The sequence below is a fragment of the Cucurbita pepo genome, chromosome 4 (assembly GCF_057944985.1).
Source record: "Cucurbita pepo subsp. pepo isolate OVF chromosome 4, ASM5794498v1, whole genome shotgun sequence".
Lineage (NCBI taxonomy): Eukaryota > Viridiplantae > Streptophyta > Magnoliopsida > Cucurbitales > Cucurbitaceae > Cucurbita > Cucurbita pepo.
In genome coordinates, this window is record NC_141801.1 from 10,592,908 (window position 1) to 10,616,630 (window position 23,723).

The 23,723-nt window shown below is 34.2% G+C and overlaps 3 protein-coding genes across 11 annotated transcripts; 1 reads left to right on the top strand and 2 right to left on the bottom strand.

The window, feature by feature from the left end:
- Positions 1 to 309: 309 nt before the first annotated feature.
- On the top strand, positions 310 to 10,517 carry LOC111793754 (K(+) efflux antiporter 4). Of its 5 annotated transcripts, none has more exons than XR_015420748.1 (20): positions 310 to 824; positions 1,385 to 1,428; positions 1,800 to 1,858; positions 2,016 to 2,094; positions 2,209 to 2,270; positions 2,398 to 2,473; positions 3,076 to 3,150; positions 4,556 to 4,627; positions 4,724 to 4,807; positions 5,468 to 5,536; positions 6,146 to 6,223; positions 6,429 to 6,517; positions 6,794 to 6,890; positions 6,961 to 7,014; positions 7,364 to 7,459; positions 8,368 to 8,556; positions 8,685 to 8,762; positions 9,179 to 9,253; positions 9,680 to 9,769; positions 9,853 to 9,902. XR_015420748.1 is itself a non-coding variant. In XM_023675783.2 (20 exons), the coding sequence occupies exons 1-20, from the start codon at positions 578 to 580 to the stop codon at positions 9,931 to 9,933; spliced, it is 1,764 nt and encodes a 587-aa protein (XP_023531551.1). In that variant the 5' UTR covers positions 315 to 577; the 3' UTR covers positions 9,934 to 10,517. The 5 variants fall into 5 exon arrangements, 2 of the variants coding, with proteins under 2 accessions (XP_086979491.1, XP_023531551.1); XR_002814973.2 differs by having other exon boundaries at positions 311 to 824; positions 9,179 to 9,239; positions 9,853 to 9,904; XR_015420749.1 differs by having other exon boundaries at positions 311 to 824; positions 9,195 to 9,253.
- Positions 10,518 to 13,871: 3,354 nt separating this feature from the next.
- On the bottom strand, positions 13,872 to 15,212 carry LOC111793756 (transcription factor KUA1). The gene is made up of 3 exons (XM_023675786.2): positions 14,762 to 15,212; positions 14,400 to 14,596; positions 13,872 to 14,291 (listed from the first exon to the last, which is right to left on the bottom strand). The coding sequence occupies exons 1-3, from the start codon at positions 15,099 to 15,101 to the stop codon at positions 14,019 to 14,021; spliced, it is 810 nt and encodes a 269-aa protein (XP_023531554.2). The 5' UTR covers positions 15,102 to 15,212; the 3' UTR covers positions 13,872 to 14,018.
- Positions 15,213 to 18,313: 3,101 nt separating this feature from the next.
- LPXA (bacterial transferase hexapeptide repeat-containing protein) lies at positions 18,314 to 23,557 on the bottom strand. Of its 5 annotated transcripts, XR_015420565.1 has the most exons (12): positions 23,340 to 23,557; positions 23,141 to 23,238; positions 22,117 to 22,241; positions 21,909 to 22,017; positions 21,004 to 21,096; positions 20,772 to 20,888; positions 20,601 to 20,684; positions 20,181 to 20,285; positions 19,993 to 20,079; positions 19,812 to 19,925; positions 18,947 to 19,006; positions 18,314 to 18,860 (listed from the first exon to the last, which is right to left on the bottom strand). XR_015420565.1 is itself a non-coding variant. In XM_023673759.2 (11 exons), the coding sequence occupies exons 1-10, from the start codon at positions 23,404 to 23,406 to the stop codon at positions 19,812 to 19,814; spliced, it is 999 nt and encodes a 332-aa protein (XP_023529527.2). In that variant the 5' UTR covers positions 23,407 to 23,557; the 3' UTR covers positions 19,232 to 19,648. The 5 variants fall into 5 exon arrangements, 4 of the variants coding, with proteins under 4 accessions (XP_023529527.2, XP_023529526.2, XP_086979104.1 ...); XM_023673759.2 differs by lacking the exons at positions 18,314 to 18,860; positions 18,947 to 19,006 and adding an exon at positions 19,232 to 19,648; XM_023673758.2 differs by lacking the exons at positions 18,314 to 18,860; positions 18,947 to 19,006 and adding an exon at positions 19,232 to 19,648 and having other exon boundaries at positions 19,812 to 19,931.
- Between the last annotated feature and the right edge of the window lie 166 nt (positions 23,558 to 23,723).

Sequence of the window (23,723 nt, forward strand, 5' to 3'; positions counted from 1 at the left end):
AAATTTACTTCATTTAGAACTTATATTTAAAGCAGACAATATTATATCTTTATGGTTTTTAACATTTATAAATCTACCGTGAATTTGTTACCCACCAGTACAAATCCGTTTAGTCATACTTCAATAAATTACAAACTAATCCATATTTGGCTATTTAACATTTATGGCAATAATTATGAATTAAAATTATTTAATACTTTAGGAACATTTTTAATATTTGTTGAATATATATATAAATATGAAATTGATCTATAAAAGGGAGGGACCAAACTCAGATTCACACGTCTATTGCGTAGCGCGCGTACAGATCGCATTTTTCTTCTCCACCGTCACCGATGTAATTCATTCCAACTTCCAGGGGTACTTTCGTACTTTCCTGTTTCGTCACTTGCTCCGTTGGCCGATCACTTCACTGAACAAATAAAATTTGTAAATAAACAACGAGGAACATAAACCACCTTTTCGTCCCCCCGCCTTTCTTCATCCTCTTAAGCCCACTCGGAGACGGAGGCCACCGCCACCGCCACCGCCACCGCCACCGCGCCGGCTGCTGTTTCCCTTCTTACTCGTTTCTGCAATGAGGTTACCGTCCTCTGCAATTCTTGTCCTCTTGCTATATTTTCACCTTCTTCTTTGCTTCGCTACTTTCCCTTCCCTTTCCATCTCCATCTTAACCGTCACTAAATCCGACTTGGTGTTCGGCGAGATCAATGCTACTTTCGATTCTAACTCCTCGAGATCCGCCAATGACGACCATAGTTTTGCTGATATAATCGATCAGGCTCTCGAGAGGGAATTCATTGAGAATGGGCAGAGTGATCAAGGTTTGTTGATCTGCCTTCCACTTCTCTTTTACTTGCATTCTATGTTGTTTTAGGGTTTGTAAGCTCCCTTGTTGGGCTGGGATTCCGTAATTTGCGGAATGCGTTTGTGTTCTTTCAATTCTTTGATTCTTGAACATTGATGCCAGTTTTTCTTCTTTCCTTTGATTTTTTCGGTTTCTGGTTAGTTCTTGTTCGTGCCTCTGTCCCGTATTCTTTTACGTTTACTTTTTATGTTTGTTTCCACCTGTTCCAGTTACTCGTCAGGTGTTCTTACCTCGAGAGCTGTTTTACGTTAGTAATTTGGTTTGGTATTGGGAGTTTGTTGGAACTCATGTTCTGCATGCTACTTTGATGCCCCCTCGGTCTCCGGAAATGTGGAAAGTTGGTTAGCAGGAATTGAACTGGAAAGAGCTTTTGATGCACTATGGTCTTGGAAAATTATATAATAATTTAATAAATTCCATCACATTCCCGTATTCCTTTTGGCCTATTCTTGAGAAATTAACTATGGCTTCATTAAATTTATTGAGAGTATCCATGTTTTTCACTTTCCCTTGCAGCCGCGGATGCTGGCAGCTTCAACAACAGCGTAGCTGATAAGCAGGTTAGGTTGACGTTTTTCCTGGTCACTGCCGGTCTTTTCTTTCTACGAACTTTTAATAGTAGAAAATCTAAATAATAGAACCCAGAAGGCAAACCAACCTGCTCTTTCTGTTCAATATGTGTCCTTTTAGTTAATTCAAATTTCCATTTGAACACGACAAGATTCCTCTGAATTCAAGCCATCAGATTTAAGTTCTCTGATGGGGTATTATCATCCTCTTGCGTCCCTCTCATTTTAACCAATGATTACTATGAGTATTTTTAGGAACAAATTATCATGCCGTAGGAATGACAAAGGTGTTCAGTAATGTACTCCCAATGTTATCCTTTACTGGTCTTTTTAGCTGAAATGAACGTGTTTCCATTTGTCAGGCAGTTTTGGAGACTGTTGCCAGAGTTAAGTCAAAGAAGAACGAATCGAAAGAGGAGAAGTATGTTCTTCTTCTTCCAGTTCATGTATACAAAGCTTGTTTTTCATAGGTTTGAATTGAAGTGTTTATCATGAATGCTAACCCATTATTAGAGATGTGTTCTGATCTACAAAATTACACTGTAATAGTACTCTTTATTTGTTTTTTTGGACCTTAGATCATTTCAGTTCCATGATGTCTTCAATTTAGATAATGAGAATCGAGCAGAAGACATGCCCACATTAATTGATCGGAAGGTATGCCTAATGTGTATACTTCATAAATTTCAACTTTTCATTATAAGTTCCACAATAAATATAATACTATTCATGAAGTTGATTCTTTTTGATTAAAATGGATTATTTAATCAGGACAATGTCTTTATTATATCCAATCCCAAGTCGAAGTATCCAGTGCTCCAATTGGATTTAAGGTTGGCTTTCATGCACTGTCAACTTAGTCCTTGGGTCTCGTCTTTTTTCTTGATTCATTGTCATTTGGTATGCATCGACATGATGAAGGGTTACAGATCCAATCTCATCCAGTTGTTTTATATGCAGATTGATTTCGGATCTAGTCGTTGTTATTGTTTCTGCAACTTGTGGTGGCATTGCTTTTGCTTGTGCAGGACAACCGGTATGATTATCATCCTTCTTCTTTCCCTCTTTCTCTCTCTCTCTCTCTCTCTCTCTCTTTCTCTAAAGAATGAAAATCGTTATCATAGTCTAGTACTGTAGCATTCTTTTTGACAATGGCATAGATGCATAAGTGTTCTTGGAGAGCTCCTAGGATCAATGCCCAACGTGATAACTAACTTTGTTGAAAAGTCGCATGCAATGAGAAGTTTATTTATCCTTTAAGGGTATGGATTTTTCATCATGATTCTCATCCCTTGTTAGAACAGTTACCCTAAGAAATGAATATGCATCTTATTAGAGTTATTGTGCTTATTTGGGTGTGTTTTCAGTAGTTTTTTTAGAAAATAATTTAAAAACTATTTCCCATTGTTTTCTAAAACTAGTTACTGATGTATTTGAGTCTGACTTTTTTAATACAAAACAGATTCCAGTTTTTCGACTTCATTTCTAACTGGCTAACCTTTAAACATATGCTTTCATTTCTAAATTTTTTTGCTTTACCTTGAGAGGGCAAGCGTCAGGGCACAAGCTTCAAAATTGTTTTGGCAGACCTAAAACTATTTTCTTTGTAAACATGCGATGGCATTGTAAATTCTGCAGGTCTTTACTGGATACCTGTTGGCTGGATCTCTCATTGGACCCGGAGGTTTAAGCTTTGTCAGTGAAATGGTGCAAGTATGTTTCATTTATGTCTATCTCATTTAATTAACAAATTTATGAATCTCTCCCTGGTCCTTTTCTGTTGTTACATTCTTTTTTATGATAAAGCCAATGGATATGCTTGTTGGTTTTTGGGTACTAGATAAAATTTGTAAAGGGATTATAATGATTCATGTGATAGGCATACGAGTATACTGCTGTTAGTGAATGTTACAGATGACCATGTGTACCTTATATTTTTTTTTTATTTAATGAGAAAATGAGCTTTCATTGTGAACAAATGAAAGAATACAAAAGGGCATACAAAAAATCAGTCTAGCAAGTTGAACGACTCTAGACCCAAAGAACTGTACAAAAACGGGTCCAATCTAAATGGACTAAACTTAGAGAGTAATTACAAAAAGCCTTGGTCACTGATGAGAGGAACACCTAACAAGGGAACCACATCTCTTTCAAATATCTCTCGAGACCCTCAAAAACTCTCTTGTTTCTCTCCAAGCACATCTCCCAAAGAATAACAAAAAATGGAAATTGCCACAAGAAGGGAGAATGTATAATGATAGGACCCATGGTGTTGACTCTCACACCCAAAACCTGCCAAGCAAAGAAACACACCTTCTTGGACATTTCAACTTTCCATGGGAGGTGAATGAAGGAGAATTGAGAGAAACTAGAGCTGCTCAGACGATGTAAGATATAAAAAAAAAACACTTGTTCGAAGGCCATGGGGAACATATAAGAAGATCCTTACCCCCCGGTTGCAAGCTGTCTGAGTCCAACAAGACAAGTAAAGAATCAAAGTTCATTGTCTTCCATATCCAACGGATAAAGCCCAAATGGATCAAAGCAAGCCCTCCTCAGAAGAAAAGATAGAACCCACCCAACACCCCTCCAGGGACGCAAATGGTAAAGATAGGGGAAAAGGGAAGCAAAAGAAGAATCACCCACCCAACAACCCATCTCAGACAAAACATTTCACATTGCTCTAGAAGAACTAATACCCCAAACAAATTGCGTTCCAAGGGCTCCAAGGTATGCCTTTAAAACCCCTAGCAAAGACCTAATCAAAAGGTTGGGGGCCATAAATACTAGCAATCACCCAAAGCTACAAAAAGGAAAGGTGGAAACACTACAGCCACGAAGTGGCTTCACTTAGCTAGCAAGGCCTCATTACAGAATCTTAGATTACCAATACCCAAACCCCATGACTTGATGAGTCTAGAAACGAACTCTCATCGAAGTGGGAACCACCTCCTTCACCTACACATTTCCACAATCTAAGATTATGTATACTTGTCAAAGCAAAGTAATTGTCTATTTTCTCTGTGTGGTTTTTTTGTAAGTTATGGAGTAATGAATATTACCTTAATATATTCTATTGCTTCACAAGAATTAAACTGTCTTTTAACTATACATTCAGGTCGAGACAGTTGCTCAGTTTGGTGTGATCTTCCTTCTTTTTGCATTGGGCTTGGAGTTCTCCACTACAAAAGTCAGCTTCATTTTTATTTTGGATTTTTTTTTTCAATGATTAGCTGGCTTACAAAATATTTAGAACATGTCAATAATCTCTCTATTCTTTTTCCAGCTTCGTGTTGTTCGAGCAGTGGCTGTTCTAGGAGGATTGCTCCAAATTTTCCTTTTTATGTGCTTGTCTGGAATTACAGCTTCAGTATGTCTTACATTCTGATGGGAATTTATTCCAGCTGTATGCTGATCACCCTTTTTTCCATTGTATTTCTCTGCTGGATGACGAGTATGGTCACATTTTCAAGCACAAAATTCTGATTGCGATTCTTTCATCCAATGCTCTTCAGAATGGGATAATCTTTTATCATGCTTCGTGGTTTCAAATTTTATTATTCTTGCAAATTCATATTTCCTCAGTGGATTCATTTCGTGGTATCGAAGTATTTGTTAAGGTCCGATTGATCCATACTAAAACTTTCAGTTGTGTTGTTTTCCTAGGCCCAAGTTAAAAACATATCTTGATAGCTTAAGTAAGCTCAGTGCAGTTACACTTGAGCCTTTCTGCTATGTAGTTGTACATCTGGTCAGTATACACAACTAGGGGGCTAAATTGCCTTTTTGTGGCCTTTTTGATGGTCTTTGGTTTAGCTTACCTACTGTTTTTTTCCTTGGGCTTTACTGGAACTTTGGTGGATTATCAAAATACTAGGGTTTATTGCTTGACGTGAAATTTTTGTAGTTGATGTTATATCTGGGATATTTTTGTCTCCTCTTTCTTCTTGCTGTATCCGTAGTATAAGTGCATTTTTTTTATTGTTACCCTCAATGGTTTCTTCTGATGTGAAATTGCTTGCTTTTGCAGCTGTGTGGTGGTAAATCATCAGAGGGGGTCTTCGTTGGGGCATTCTTGTCTATGTCTTCGACTGCAGTGGTAATTCCTTGTGATTTATGCACTACATTTTTTAGTTGAATGAAGTTATTTTACCTACGGCGTGGCTAAAGGAGCATTGGGAGACAGTTCGAAAAATGAAGAAAATTTAAAAAACATTGAGAGAGTTATGAATTCCACACCTTTGTTTTTTTCTTATGCTAATCTATAACTTGGTAAATGTTTTACCATTTTTCTGATTTGTAAAGAATGTTATTCCCAATGGAATATGTTCATCAATTATTACTCAATCTCATAACAACCTCACAACAACCTTCCTTTGTACACTATTTTATATCCTCTAAGATCAGAAGATTTGTTTTGAAGTTTTGGATAGATATAAATATGAATGTGATGTTTCTCAACGCCATTTATTCCAACTTTAAGAAAACTGCTTTTGTAGGCCAGTGACAATGGGCTTCAGAGTTTTTATTTATTTTTATTTTCATCAAGTTTTTGGTCTTGTTTTAAATAATTATTTTGAAGGAACTTTGCATTGGATAAGTATTTTTTTTAAGAAATAGAATTGATTGCTGCTTTCCTCAGTCATTAATAAGCTTTTTATGGTTATCTTATTTAATTTGGGCACTTCCACACTATTATCTGATGTAGGTCTTGAAGTTTTTAATGGAACGAAATAGCATCAATGCCCTTCATGGTCAGGTGACCATTGGTACTCTTATTCTTCAGGTATACAACTTAATCTTCCTCCAACACTTTTATCATATTACTAATTAGTGATGGCTTGGTTATGTGGTATCCTAAATACTGGTTGTATTAGAAGTTTTGTCCTAGGGGTGTGTGTGTGAGAGAGACAGAATGTTTTTAACAGATAACCACTAGCTTACAAGCAAAATATTGATGAGATCTTTTTTGGTTCAATATGCACCACCAGGATTCAACTGTAGGATTGCTGTTTGCCCTGCTTCCGATTCTTGGTGGTACTTCTGGTGTTCTTCAAGGAATTCTGTCCATGACTAAGTCGTAAGAATAGCTGCTGTCTGTATATGTTCACGAGGATTCTTTTTTAGCTTTCTTTTTTTGTTAAATAAGTCAAGTATCCAGCATCACTAAAAATTTCTTTTCCAGCATTATGGCGCTTAGATCTGAAAACATAGCTAGTTGGTGTATGGACTACTAATTCTGGCTACTCCTTTCATTTGATTTTCTAGTTGTTCGATCAGACAACTGAGATTATTTTGACTACTCTTTTCATTCAACTAGAACTAATATTTCCCAGCTAATTTCTTTCTTTTCCAGGTTGGTGGTCTTGATTACGTTTTTTATTTTTTTGTCAATATTATCTCGCACATGTGTGCCGTGGTTCCTTAAGCTTATGATTAGCCTGTCATCTCAGGTAAGAGCAACCTTTGCTCTGTTTGCTACAACTATTGCTTCATGTTCTTATCAAAATCTATTCCATGCAGACTAATGAGCTTTATCAATTGGCAGCTGTTGCATTCTGCTTACTTGTAGCTTGGGTTAGTTCCACAATCACTTCCTAATGCTTAATTCTAGAAACCATACATGTTTTTACTTCTAGTATCAATTGGGTGGACATTGGTATCATACATGGTCAAGAACTTCAGTTTTCTAGCTGTGGAATTTTCCTCTCTCAGGATTACATATTCTATTATGTTGTAGGACTTGAAAAATGGTTCTTATCCAGTTGTCTTATCCTTTTTTCTCCCCCTATTAAAGCCAATAAGACTTTAGAGTCGAGAATAAAGTTGTTGGGCATGGTCTATCTACAACACCTAGCATCTACCAGTACTTTTTTTGGGTGCATGCAAGTGCAGTACTGATTCATTTATATTACCACCTGTACAGTGCAGTGATAAACTTGGTTTAAGCCTTGAATTGGGTTCCTTTGCTGCGGGTGTGATGATATCAACTACCGATCTTGCTCAGCACACACTCGAACAGGTAATATGGATTTAGAATGCACTCTGTTTTAAAGCCTGAAGGTTTTTCCCTTTCAGTTTTTATGCTGTGGAGAACAGGTGGAATTTTTTGAAGCATTTGAAAACTATAGTAAGCTTTCAGGTCTGAAATCATGCTACAAACATGTGTTGACATGGAAAAAGGTCTAGAAATACTGTGTCGATGATTATAGATATATCTATTTTTTCTGTCGGGAAATGAGAATTTGTATAGAGTATCTGGGTACTTGAATGATACTGTACGTTTCCAAATAATTTAGTTTTAAATGTATGTGTATATATATATATATATATATATATATTTGTGGGGAGGGGAGGGCAGCAATGATGGTCACGCATATTGATAATTCCCATGTTCCTGATGTAATGACATCCTGCATCATGAAACTTATGATCTGGCTTGAAATATGTATTTTTTGGGGGTTGAGCATCAAGCTTATTGATAAATTACCCACTCCAGATGTAATGAAATCCTGCAGCATAAAACTTATGATCCATCTTGAATGTATCTTTTTGGTGGTTGGGCATCAAGCTTATTGATAAATCTCTCGGTCGAGATGTAATAAAATCCTGCAACATAGAACTTATGATCTAGCTTGAAATATATTTTTTTGGGGTTTGGACATCAATCATATTGATAATCTCACGTTCTCGATGTAATGAATTTCTCCGACATAATTTTGGGTCCCGGATAAACAAGATGTTGACAATTAAATTTCTCATCAGCTTTATTTAACATTGTGATCTATTTTCTCTGAATCTGTTGATATAAACATAATATTGCTAGGGTCTATAACATTGTGATCTATTCAACATTGTGATCTATTTTCTCTGAATCTGTTTTAGCTGTCATGAAAATTGTTTACACCTCTTCATTGGCTCGATTACCAGGTTGAGCCCATTCGCAACTTCTTTGCTGCACTTTTTCTTGCTAGCATTGGGATGCTTATTCATGTTCATTTCCTATGGAACCACATTGATATTTTACTTGCAGCTGTAATATTGGTCATCGTTATAAAAACTTTAGTGGTTGCTGCTGTTGTCAAGGGATTTGGATACAACAACAAGACTTCACTTCTGGTTAGATGTGTTCCAACAAATCTGTTTCTTCACAATGATTTATTTATTTATTATTATTATTATTATTATGATTATGATTGCTACTATAATGGTTGTTCAAAGAGGCCTTAGATAATTCCATCTTATAGGTTGGGATGTCACTTGCACAAATTGGGGAATTTTCTTTTGTCCTTCTAAGTCGTGCATCTAATCTTCATCTTGTCGAGGTTGGTGCTTGAATTGTAAGCTTATCTCTGATTGAGGTTTGTAATTTGTTGATGTTGATAAGAACTGTCTCTAAACTCGAAACATAAATTTCCACTTTGTTTTCCAATACTTGCGTAGACTTATGTTAACGTAGTACGCTTGCATCTAGAATGATCAAATCTGCTAGGTTTCAAGTATGGATAACTTTTCCATGTTTACATGCCTACCCAAACAGCCAAGTATGTTAGACTTATCTTCTTTTGAGCAAATGAAACAAGTTGCAAATGGTATAAAGGGTGATGCAGATCATGCTTTAAGGAGAACCCCTTTTCTGTTTAATCTTTCATATTATTATTTTATACTTTTGTTCATTAAAATTTTGAAGTTCTTACAATGTTTTCCTGTTTCATTTTTAAATAAAAATTTCCTCTCACAGTTAAAAAAATATTCAGGGAAAATTGTATGTACTGCTGCTGGGGACAACTGCACTTAGTCTGGTGAGTTAATTAATGTATGTTTATAAGTTTCTTTATTCTCTTCTTATTTTTGTTATTATTGTTATTTAGATTGGCCATCAAGATAAATGAACACAGAACCTTTGTGCTGGCAAGACTTACTAGAATTTTTTGTTTTTTCTTTATTGAAGTCCCCAAACACCTAATTTCTAATGCGTACCCTGCAATGTGATTGAACTCTCCCCATTCCACTCTCGTTAAGCCATTGTGGGTCTCTTTTGCAACAAATAATTTGCTAACCTAAGACTAAATAATTTATCGAAGTTTCCATTAAGATACCTGCGCTGTTGCCAATCAAATGAAAAACGTCATTAATGTGTTGGTCTTTGGTGACGTATTCCAATGAGAAACCTTACCAAAGAAGTTAAATGATCTAATTTTATTATTGTAATTGAGTGTGTGCTAATAAACCAACTGTGTAGGTGACTACCCCATTGCTTTTCAAGCTTATTCCTGCTGTGGTACGTATTGGAGTGTTGTTCCGCTGGTTTTCACCTGATGGTTTGAGTGAGGTAACTTTCAGCCTCTAGTAACTCACCTCTCAGTTCTTGTTGGATATTGTTCCCAAGATAACGTGCATGGTTTTTCCTACCAGACGGGATTTAAAGGAGATGGCTTTCGAACAGATGGTATCAAGCGCATCACTTTGGTGGTTCAAGACTCTCACGTTTCATGATATAATGCATGCCATGGAAGCAAACGACAGTGGTAACCACATTTTGACCGAAGGGTTCTTGTGAAATAGAACAGGTGCAGGGGAGTGAAAGGTGTTATTAGGCTCAAGTATTTTACTGTCCTGGACCTGAAGATGCTAACTTTCCATGCAAAATTCCGACACAGGCAAAGATCATATCAAAATAGTTCCACTGGGATGGAGAACCAGAGTAGTGTGAATACGATTCTCAAAATCCCATTCACAAAAAATTCCAATTTTTGATCTAGGCCGTTATGTTATTATAGGTGGCCTATTCATTGTAAAATAATTTCCCTTTGTTAACGCCGTTCATTTCATTCTATATGTTCTTTTACAAGTTTGCGTCACACAGTTGTCCACACCCCCCAACTTTTATGTACCCGAAAAGTAATGTAGTTCAAAATTTTTTTAGTGTATCCAGGCCATTTTCAGTCCACAGAGAGGCTCAGATGATGGACGGATTTGACTTGTTTCTTCAAAATTCATGCTGTTTGAATTTCTCACCAACGACCTAGAGAGGGTAGGAGCTGCTGCCTCGATGACTTGGACAGCAATACTTCTGCGGAGAACAAAGTTCGGCATTTTTGAGGTCAGTAATAATGAAATGAGTATCAGATAAGTAGGCCATATCCAATGCACCTTAAAAGTAGTTTGCTTTTCAAAGCCCGAAATACCAATGTGATTGATAAGGCTACACGTCCTTTCTTTCATTGAAAGATCAACATCAATCAAAAGTGAATTATGTTCACTAACACCACTTGGGTCCACTGGTCCCTCCTCTCCCAGTTCCAAGTGCCACAACAAGACAAACAAAATGCATTATTTCCATTCCTCTTTTTCCTTGAAGATTATATTAGTTTATCTTCCTCAAATCTTCTCTTTATCCTTTCCTTTTGAGATCAAACGGCTTTTTATTAGATAGGGGTATGCACTCAGGGTTCCCTTTAGAAAAGCATCACATAATGGAAGCTCGTTTTCTTTAGAATAGATTCTCAATATGAGGATTTAAGTTTTGTTGTATTATTAAATCATGGCAGAACATGTCAACAAATTGAAATGAGAGTTTCTACAAGGTTCTGATAGTGATTTAGACGATGACGACGAAGACGACAGGTATTGTGTAATGCACAACTAGGGAAAGATGATAAAACCATGGCTTTTTGCTCTGTGTGCTTAGCTTAGAACAAAGGGTTTATCCTCCACACAAAGTATATGTGATCTGTGTTTGAAATTTATCTGCTTGCTGGTTGTCCCAATACCATCCATCCAAACAAACTATACTTTTGACAACTCAGTGATGCCTACTGCAGGTAGTAAAGAGGACATCTTGGGTAGGTTGAAAAGTGATTATAAATGTTGCAGAAACGTTTTTGTTTTTATATTTTCTGTTAGCGAAATAAAGTCCTGAAAAATCCAAATTACTTGAGAATCCCTATGATTTTTGTTCTTCTTTCAGCATAATGATGGTGGTTCATGGTACAAACAGGGTTGTGATTCTTTAAGGAAATGGTTTTCCTTTTAGTGCATGTTAGAAGATACTTTAATGGTTTAAGTCAAACGTTAGCAGATATTGTCTGTTTTAGCTTGTTACATATAGCCATCAACTTCACGGTTTTAAAACGCATCTGCTAGAGAGGTTTTCACACCTTAATAAGAAATGTTTTATTCTTTCCTCCAATCGATGTGGTATCTCAAAATTCACTCTCTTTAGGGGCTAGCGTCTTTGTTGGTACACTGCCTAATGCCTGACTATAATACTATTTATAACAGTCAAAGGCCATCGTTTGTAGATACGGTCCTTTTTAGGTTTTTTTTTTTCCTTCAAGATTTTTAAAACGCATCTACTAGGGAGATTTCAACACCCTTATATGAATATTTTGTTACCCTCTTCAACCGACGTGGAATCTCATAATACTTTATACATTTCAAAAGACAAGTCAGGTAGGAAACTATTTTAGAGGACCTTTTTCTTATTATGTGTACGATATTTAGGGTTTTTGGACTATAAATGAGTAGGACCAATGAACCTTTTCATTATTTAAATTGAATGATATGACCCCATTCTCTTTATTGTCCTCAAGTTTTGTCCTTTGGTTCTGGTATTAACTGTACAGCAATTAACTCATCTTGATATTACATACAGGAACATGGTAATATCATACGTTTTAGGAACATGGTAATATCATACGTTTTAGAAAGTGAGTATCATTTTGTAGACAACCTTATCTACATTTGATTCCCATTCACTGGCTGTTCTAAGTTGAAACAATTCTCACTCAGTTTACTCATCCTCCCTCCTCCTTAGATTCCCTCCTTTATATCTTTTCCCAAGATTTTATTTTGTCCCACATGAAATAACAAAACAAAACTCCGTTTGGAATTATATTTTGTCTCCATCATCAAATTCCATCCTCAAATTATTATACCATTCAATCTTAGAAACCCGGAAGGGATACAACGATAAAGTCTTTCTTTCTAACCCTTTTGCCTTTGATTTTCTCCCCGTCTTGTCTATTTTTGTTCGCTACATTTTCTTATTTTTCATTCAACACAAAAGGCATCCTTCAAAGTTATTTAATTCTTAGAGAAAGTCACGAGGGCTTCTACGGGCGATTCTTAATTGCAGGCAGCTCAAACCTAATTAGACGATGATAAGCGCGCACGAGACCCTTCGATGTTGGGTTGGAGGATGCAAACCGACCCTAAAAGACATTCTGTGCTATCTTAAGAAAGGTGAAAAACATTCATTTTAAAATTGCGACGCAACTGATTGCGGAACACTTTCTCACTTTTTTAGTAAGATTGGGGTAAATGAAAATTTGATTATAATGGGCAAAATTGAAAATTTCGTAAAAATGAGAAATGAAAGAGGAGAAAGACGTAAATGAAAAATACTTCCTTGTCTTTGGGGGGTCGCATAAACATCCTAATCTTGTCCGAAATAAGTCAAATGATAACCATTCCTTGTGTTTGGGGGTATTTTCTTAGGGTAATTATCTGAAGAGAGACGGAAGGAAATAATGTGGCTGTTGATTCTGCAGAATTAAAAGAGAAAAATTATGAAATTTATTGAAAAAGAAATTAATTAGAGGCATAGTGCTTCGAAATTTGTGGGCCAAAATTCATTGGTAATTAAGGAGAGAGGCAGTAATGCCTCAACACTCCAAACTTCTTGTCATAGTTATGACCAAAGTTCAAGAAGCAAACCATTTAGACATTTTGTTGAAATAATATTGAAGGGTTATGATTCGTCTCGTGTTATTAAATGATCGAACTTATCTTAATCCAACGATTTAACTTTTCGATTATCAATGAGAGCTTGAGTATAACTTCTCAAGTATTAATATGATTGATTGATCATCAATATAAACCTTTTCGACCTAACGAAAAATTAGATGTTTTCTTGTATTTTTGCAGATTATATATGCACAGTACACTGTAGAAGTTTGTACTCCTTATGTTTGATGTCTTTTTGGTTAGGACAGTAACGTTTCAAATTACTGACGTGAATAATAGGATTAGTCGACGTCACAATCACACCCTTGACAACAATTGTGCAACACTTGTTCTAACTCAGCGAATAAGTCAGCCGTGTAAAACTCACACTTTGTGGACAATATCAACGTACGCTCAAGCCTCAAATCACGTTTTAGAGAAATGTTTTAGAAAATGTGAACGAGAAAACCATTCCAAGTATGAAGTGCCGTTTCTTCCCTCTTGTGAGCAGCCAAGATTTCTATTTTTCTAAGAAATGAAAACCCAAAATCATTATTCCATAACTTACTTTCTTCTTTTTCAAAACAAATATGTTTGTTCATCACAAGAAGCAAGAACAATATTAAACAAACACTCTCAAATGTGGGGAACCCAATGCATTCATTTAAGATAACATAATTAATTAACTAATAGAGTCAATCAAATTAAAAACTATAATCATCATCAATAACATGTCTTGTTTATTTCTTCCAAAGCAAAAAGATCAAGGGGGAAATATATTGAATTTGATGATGATTTGGGGAAGTTTTAACTAATAATAATAATAATAATAATAACAATAATAATAATGATTAGGTAACACTAATTGGGCCAACAAGTAGGGAACCAGGTGGTGGTGCCTTTTTGGGTTGTTCCAATTCCAAATTTGGAGCCCTTGGAGCTCCCAAAGTCAGCTCAAGATCATCATAAACCCAAACCGAAGAAGGAGAAGAAGAAGAAGCTCCCAATAATTGCTGTTCTTCATTGTTCTTCATCACTTCCATGCAAGAACTTCTTGTAGGATTCTTCAAACTCACCTCAATGTTCTTAGAATTTGTTGTTGTTGAATCATTTGCTGCCCCAACCTGTGTTTTTTTTTTTTTTTTTTTTGTTCAATAACACAAAATTACACCTAAATTACAAATCAAAGCCAAAACCCATAAGAAGAACATTTAGGGGAAAAAGGTAGCAACCGTGTCAAAGAGGCTTGAGCGCCTGTTCTTCTTGTTGGCAGTGGACTGTCTAAGAAAATATTTTTGAGCATGGCTTGCTACTTGGGTTGGTGTTCTTGAGGTCACATAGTTTCTTGAAATCCCTCTCCAATCTCCTCTCCCAAGCTTTTCAAGTCCAATTAGAAATATTCTATGCTCCTCTTCTGTCCATGGAACCCCTACAAAAAAAAAAAAAAAAAAAAAAAAAAAAAAATCATCAAAAAAACAACTTTTTTAGGGTAAAAACAATGGGGTTTGGATCAAAATCAAGAATATGATGAATTTAGATCAAACCCATCATTAAAAATCAAAACTTGATCATGAAAGAAAAGGAAAAATTGAACCTTTTTTCCCCTCTTGCTCTCTTGTGAGAAGGCCGTCGGAGAGATAGCCATTGGAAGATCGAGTTTCTTCGAGAGAATTATGATCGAGATGAACTCGAGTCGAGGAGGAGAAGGAAGAGGAAGACGAAGGAGAAGGAGAGGAAGAAGGTAAGCAATCAGTGCTGAAACTCTTCTTAATGGGAAAAGAAGAAGAAGAAGATGATGAAGAAGCATCAAGATGAACACCAAAGAGCCTAATGATACCATTGCTACCAACCAAATTGGGCGTTGAAGGTATGAAGTTGGTGCAAGTTCTTGAATTGTGACCTATGTTTCCACAATGTGAGCACTTTCTTCCCATTTTTTTACCCACACAAATCTGATCTCTCTCCCTAAATTTTTCACAATGATGATATCCCAACAACCCAACAACCCAACAAAAAAAAAAAAAAAAAAAAAAAAAACTAAATCTAGAGAGAGATTTGAGCGTAAGAGAGAGAGAGCACAAAACACAAGTGTATATTGGTGTGGTTTATATGATGATGGGGTTACACAAAATGGATATATAAAGATAAGAGCCTGATTGGATGCTCTTTATATACAACTTTTATTTTATTTTATTTTCTTTTCTTTTTCTTTTTCTTTTTCCAACTTGGGTTTAACCTTATAAAAAAAAATATTAAAATATCATTTTTTTTTCTCGAGAGTAGTTCCATTTTAGTCTTTATAATTCAAATGTCTAAATTTAATCTCTAAACTGATGGAAAGGACCGATAGATGAAGTAATATAGTCTGTTTGGAAAGCACAACTCGGATTATATACTGGATATCTCATACCCACTTGAGAAAGAAAGTATCTCGAATATTGCATATTGAAGAGACTTGTCCTATCCTGATTGACACCGAATGCTCCTACACCTTTGGTCGAACCCTTTTGATTTGATTAGTAGTATATTTTATTTTATTATCAATATTTAATTAATTTATATTTTTCTTATTTGTAGGGATTAGTTGTTGTATCTTATTTAAAAAATACACACCTTCATTCCAATTCTATTTCTATTTCTCTATTTGTTTGGTCGAAGAAAGCTATTGGGTCAATCAAAGCTATTGAGAATCCTTTTGATATGATAGGCCCGGTCACCTTATTCTAGAATTCTTCATCTCGATCTGTATTTGATTTTCTTTCTTTTTTGGGTTTTTACTGAAGTGGAAGGAAATCGAAGAATCGTCAGGTAATAAATGGGCTTTAGAATCTTAAAAAACAATATATATTTGTTGTTAGTATTAATAATAATTCATTATGTTTGTGTATATAAAATATACATCTCTTTCACATTAAATTATATGATAAGATAGGAAGAAATAGGGTAGAAATGCCCAAACTTTGAAACTTAAATTTGATTAGTGATTCAGCAATTTCTTAAGAAATTTAATGGAACCCACACCCATTCTTGTGTAATTATAATTTATTTTTTATTTTTTATTTTCTCGAATATGTAATTTTCTTGTTATTCAAAGATGATAGCAATTGATCTCATTTTTTATGAATTATTAATATTATAAATAATACTCACTAATCCAAGTGGATGATGAATAATTAAAAAAAAAAAAAAAAAAAAACTAAAATTAGGGATAGAAATAAATTTTAGGGGATTGGATGCCATTCTTTTAATTATGGATTTTTTTTAATAAAAAAAATTATTTTATAAAAAGTGTAGCTGAAAAGAAATTTCTATATTGTTTCATTAGAAGATTTTCTGAAATTTTCTTTTCTATGTTTTATTTTTCAAAAGTCAATGGCTGTTTTATTATATTATATAATTCCCTACTTAATTATTTTCTTTTATTATTATCCCTAGAAATGATTACTTAACTTTTTCTAATGCTAATAATAATATCTCAAATTTTAAATTTTATTTTCATATATTATATTCAAACTCCACATGGAAATAAATAATTATTCCCAAATTAAACATCTTGAAATTTTGTTTTTTTTACCCTTTTAAGGCAATTTGTTGTTGTTATTGTTTTCTTTAGTTAATTTTTTTTTATAAAATATTATAAACATAAAATAAGGGATTTTTAAGCAAATGGGTTTTATAATCCATGGTACTATGGAATCCAAGTTGAAGTGTTTTTTTTTTTTTTTTTAAATTATTTTTTTGTTCCCACTATTTTCCTTTCATTATTTAATTTTGTTTTGTTGAGCTTTCATGGAACACTTAAATTAAGATCTATTCATTTGGCTTTATCATCAATAAGAATCTTTGGCTACCAAATAAACAATAAAAGAAGACAAAAATATATTATAGATCATATAACATACATATCATTCAATCATCAATTCAATCATCAATTCAATTGCTTCATTTTAATTTTAATATAAAGTTTAGGAACTAAATAAAATATGTTTGAAGATTTAAAAGTCAAAATAAAATTTTAAGATTGAATATATTCTAACCAATGGAGTTACGAAAACAAAGGTTGAATGAGAGAAGAAAAGGGAGAAGTTTGAATGCGGGAAAAAAGTGGCAAAGAATGGACATTGTTTCCACAAAGGTCACATTCACAACAGAGGAGGATCTCTATTTGCGCATGGTGGAGAACCTTTTGCTTTTCTAAACTCATTTTCTTACGTTCTTTTGTACCTCAATTATATTCCCTCCATCATCTTCCATTATAACCTAAATTTTGATCTCGTCTATGTCTATGTCTATGTTTTTTTTCTTTCTGTTTGTTCATTGTTATGATATCGAAGAAAGTTCCATTGTTATTAGATTGTGTGGCAACGTGACATAATGTCAATAAAAGAGATGAAGGAAAACCTTTGATGTGGATTACCCTTCACCCGGTTTTTGTGTTTTATATTTGGAACGATACCTTCAAATTTTGTTTAAAGAAATGTCTTTTAAGTTAGGTCTAGGGTTTTGTTTCAATTATTTTGATGCTGTCTACCATAATCTTTATATTTAAAACAAAAAACAAAAACAAAAAAATAATAAAAGAAAAAAACAGTTTTTATTCCTCCCTGTTCAAAATTCTCATCCCATTTAATTTACGAAAGATCCCTGAAATCACTTTTCCTCAAGTAAAATCATGAAAATATCAAAATGAAGAATAAAAATCAAGCAAAATACTAAAATCATGAAACAAAGCCTAAGAAAATAAGGGATATAGGGGAACAAAATGAACACTAAAACCGTGGTACTAAAATAAAATATTGAAAAAACAGGTTTAATCTTTAATTAACATCAAAATAAAAATATTTTATTAAAATATGTATTTATTTGAGAAATGAAAAAAAAGGCATAATGGTACAGAATTATACCTCAAATTTAATCATGAAAAAATTTCAAACATTAGTTCAAAGAATATGATCATGGGGTGTTCAGGGGAATTATCTAATCAAAAGAATAGAGATCCTGATGAACTGTTTTAAAGTGATCATAATTAACTAACTACACTAAAAATATAATTTGTTGTTGTTTTTCTTTTTTGTATATAAATCAATACTTATTGAAAAATTGAAAGACTATTTCGAAAAAAAAAAAAAACATTACATCATTGATCATGATCCAAATTCAGAACGGACAATATACAATGTACAAGCATTATGCATGTTTCTTGTCATATTTCTGTACTATTCATGGGGCAATGACAAAGTGGCCGTAGCATTATTAGTTTCTTCTTTCTTATATAAAATAAAATAAAGTTTATTATATTCTTATATCCAAGTATAATTCCGGCAGGACAGCATATTGTTTGAATGATGGTAGGTTAAAGAATTGTTACTTTCAACATCATGGGATATATAAAATAACAATTATAATATAAAGTTTGTGTGTCTTCTCAGCTTCATAAGGGGGTGTTCTTTTTTTAATCATTTCTCTTTAATTTATGTTGAAAGGATAGATTTTTTTTATATATAATTGTGATGCAATTGAAAAAGATGCTGTCTAGAGAGGACTTTCGTTTTTCCTTTTCCCCTTTGTGTATTTTTAGAACTATTTTTCAAAGTCAGAGGTTGTTACCTTTGAAAGATTGCTTTGGATTTCCTACAACCTTGGTCAAGCCGAAGAGTTCCATTCCTTTCCTTTCCATTTTCCAGGGAGCTGACCTGCACATTCAAGAGATAAAAATGTATGGTCAAAAAGAGAAAGAGACAGTTTTGAAGAACATTCGTATTCTTGAGTGTTTTCTTACCAAGAAATTGTCCACAGCACTGTAGATTTGCGTTCCCATCAGGAGATTCATGTGCAACTTCTAAAGGGCATAGAGCAGTAGTTAGTATATCATGCAGAAGCAAAATAGTCAAATCTGTTTGGTAGGGTAGCCAAAATTTTCTTCTTCTTGAGGGCTGATTGGAATGAAATAGAAAAAATTGGCCCAAAAGAAACATGACTTTCAATGTCCAATTTTCTCTACAACTTTGAGTAAGTTTTGATCATGGAAAAATGAATGTAGAGATGAAGGGCATGTTCCAAATCATTTTAGTAAACCTCTCAAAAGTGATTTCTGTCATTCCAAAATTATTCTCAAACATGTCCAAAGAGGCCCAAAGAGAGGGTAGGGGAAACATGAGCAATCCTTAAAAGGCCCAAAGAGAGGGTAAGGGAAACACGAGCAATCCTTAAATTGTTGTTGGGCAAACCATTATACGCTTGATTCAATGTAATGAGTTCTATCAGAATGGTAAAAGAAGTAAAGATCACACAAATGTCACAAGGCTCTTGAATAACCCACTAATTAACAGTATCTCGCGGAGTCGACAGTAAATGTGCAGCAACTATTGAGCAAAAAGTGTGCAAATGGCTGGAACGCCAGAAGAGAGAACTAACATCCGCAACCACAAGTGCAAGTTTCTTTCTTCTTCTTTCTGGGTTCAGAAGTAAGCTCTAAAGCATCCTGATTGATTTTTGCAAAGTTAAACTTCGAAACAGATGCTTGATAATTTGATCAAATAGTACAAATTGTTGCCTATATATGCAGGAACAATGTGTAGAATAATTTGCAAGTGTGCGTGGAAAGGGAAAAGAGGTTTTATTTAGAGAGGCGAGCACAATCTTACTTAAATGCCATTCCATAGTCTGAATTTGCATATGCCCCTACGATTTTGTTGAAACGAGGCACGAATAGACCGAATCATGGAATGCACTGAAGGTATGTGAGCCAATTTTTCATTCTGTTCCTGAAAGAATGGTTCACATTAGTTTGTGGTTATGTCTGTAGGAGGGAGAGATGTGAAATACCACTTCTTCGAGACGTTCTTCCAACCCTTTAAACTTTGTATCAGTAGGCATGAATACCTTCCTGTAAGCAGATCTCAAGCCATTGATCTGGATCCTTGGACAAACATATATGGTAAGCCTTTCCATATATAATCATTAAATGATGCTAGTAAATTTGAATAAAATCATAATGAAAAGTGAAGTGCAACCTCTTCCACCGTGAATCCATTGCGCCGAAGTCCCTCTAGATTCAAACCACGAAGTTCTGGTCTTTCTCCCGCCACCATCATATATTTAGGTACATCTTGGGAAACCTTCATGCATGTAGTATTATTAAATGAAATTGGGTTTGTAAATAAAGAACTGCATTTTTTATGGATTGTTCTTAAAACACAAAAAAAAAAAAAAAAAAAAAAAAAAAAAAAACAAATATGTTCAACATTCAAGCAAACAACTGGACCAATTAGTTTGTGTTTAGGAGATCAGCATGCTAACCACGTTGCTACAAAGCTCTTCTGACAAGATTAGAAGGTACAAAAAGTTGAGCAATGTTGAAGTATCCGACACACATTCCTAATAAAATAATTAGTGTACAGTGGCAAAGATAATAAAATGAAAAATGATAATACCATCGAACCCGCAGCAACAAATGAGAAAGAACCAACATGGCAGAATTGATGAACTGCAGTGGCGCCTGCTGTGTGAACGTAGTCCTACAACAAGAGCACTTAGTACTTCGTTAACCACACTAGATGTTACTTTGTGCAAGATAAGAATTAAAAGAGATTGAGATATCCAACCTCCACCTCAACATGGCCGGCTAGAAGAGTATTATTTGCAAAAATATTGTTGTTCCCGATCTTGCAATCATGAGCAATATGACAGGATCCCATTATGAGATTGTTGTCACCAATAGCCTGATTTTCATAAATCAGGATTAAAAAAAAAAAAAAAAAAAGAAGCTACGGATCATAATATAGATTCTAACGATCAGAGAAAATTTGAAGTCTCTTCAGAGCAATTTGATCTTACCGTCACATCACTCGACTTCGAAGATCGGTGGATTGATGAATGTTCTCTTATGTCATTGTTATCTCCAATATCAAGGAAGCATTCATCCCCTGGCTAAATCATTAAAAATAATCTCATATTAAGGGCAACTATATCCTCTTTTGTTCCTCTTTTAGAACAATAGTCACCATGGCTTCTCATAACAATATCTAAGTTAAGCCCGTAATAGTGATCATAATCCACAGGAATGGATGCATATGTGTTACTGATAACATTAAAATTAAGTCATTAATAATCTAATAATACCCATTCATCAGCAAATAGTCCAAAAAATCTCAAATTTACAGAAAAATGAAGAACATTATCTTATCCAGGGTAATAATGACATGTATGAGAAGAGAAAAACTAAAATTGCTTATCAGCATTGATTTAAGCCACTTACTGCTTAGAAGAAAATAGATGACAATCTGGAATATGGAAAACAAATAACAGAACAAATGATTGAGAAATGCAGAAAATAAAGAACATTTATCAGAGAACCATCCGCACTCTATATAGTTCAGCTTAGAATTGGGTAAATGTCAAGTCTACCAAATTCTAGAATTCATTATTATATGCATTCAGCTTCCACAATGATTTTGCCAATCATTCTATGAGACAAGTACATCAGAATTTTAATTAGACAGCCATATACTAAAAATTACTAGGAAGTTAACTTGCTTGTCAGCAGCATTGTTTATCATATGTTGATTCTATCTCATTTCAGCAAATCTACTATCATAAGAAACAGTAATATGGTGCACAAGTTAGGCAAAATAAAAAAAAAAGAACAGTGCACTAACGGAATATAATTCAAACCAAAAATGAAATTTTACACCTATCTATCCAACTGATAATTCTGAAAAATGTAAGATTGAAATATCAACCTTGTATTTCATGTCTTGGCATCTAATGCCAACCACTGCATGGTGACCTATTTTGTTATTACACCCAATGACCGTACGACCAGGAAGGTCCTCACCAACTATTGCGCCACTGCCTGACCATGTTTGCAGAATAAACACAATAAGATAAGTTGTGTAATTCACCCTTAGCATATTACTATAAAAGATGTCTGGTAGAACTCTAACTCACGTCATCAAGACACATCGATCCCCTAGTTCTGTACAGCCAAAAATGTGGCTTCCAGGATGTAATTGACAACCATTTCCAAGCTTTGCAAAGGCTCCCACAGTACAGAATGGACCAATATACCCATCCTGTTACATAAGGAAGATCGATTGAATCAATTATTTACAAACCAGTAGCAAGAATGTAAACACATCATCAAATTCACTACTTGACTTCTAAGTTCTTAAAATTCCTATTGATATAGATGTGTTATTTCTTGGAATGTAAATTCTGTTGAAATTTTGCCTAACCTATCATCATCAAGATTTTACTAAATTATTTCATGACATGTTTTGTATTTAAAGTTGTGTTTGTTTTTTGTATTATGACAACAAATTTACCATTTATATTAAAGAAAAAAAATGTATATACCACAAGTACTGCATAACATAATAAATTTAAAATTAACATCATGCACAAATTTTTTTACAATCAATATTATGCATTTTACATATTTAAACACATTTCATGAGGTATATATTTTTAAGAATAGTTTATGCAACTTTGCATTAAATATTTATTGACATGATTAACATGATAATGTGTAGTAAATATAAATATATTTATATATATTGAAAATATTAAGACAAACAAACTATTCTGCCAGAGATAACATGAGAAACATGAAGTAATTACAAAAACGTCATCAGATTCTCAGCTCAAAAGTAGTGAATATCGATCGATATTCATTCGAGTGAATCCTCCCTATGCATTCCAATGCAACACATACCGGAATTAAGGAAAATAATCACATGAACGGTTTAACGAAAGTTTTTAAATCCGATGGAATCATCTTCCAAAAGTTGCGCTGCACTCAGTAATTAATAACAAACGGACTAAAGTTTAGCACTATTAGAAACACAAGCGCTAAGATACTGAAAATTAACAGAATCATGAACACTTGAACACGTAACCAGGTCGTCAATTAAACAGATTCAGATTAACATCAACACGATAAAAGACAGTTCAACAGTAGAAAATGAATGACCTCGCCAATTACAGCATTCGGATGTACGACAGCGGTTGGATGGATGAACGTAGAGCTTCTTTCAATGGCAGTTTCCGGTTTTGCGTCTTCCAAAATGACTACAACATAGAATAAGAAAACCTAGAAGCTCAATACAAAGCAAAGAGAAGGAGGGAAAGGAGAAGAGAAGTTACAGTAACAGAGCGTAAGAGATACGAACAAGTTGATGAGCGACGAAGATGATTCAGTGAGCAAAATGAGCGGCGAGCTTTGAGAAGTGACTGCATCAGCGGGAAATTGAGAGCGACGGAAGGAGTATCGACTCTTCCTCGACGAAAATCAGTTGCCGGAGACTCCGAAAAGAAAGCGTTGGATTACGACCCGACACCGTCTTCGTAAAATCGGCGCCAATATCTTTCTCCCCGCAAATTATTTTCCTTTTTTGGTTTAAAAAAGAAAATAAGTTAAATTACAATTTTACCCACTAAATTTCGTTGGTATCTATTTTACCCGTAGCTTTAAAATAAATAAATAAAATATATATATTTAATAAAATTTTAAAGTTCCATTTTTATATTTAAATATTATTATTAATACAAAATTA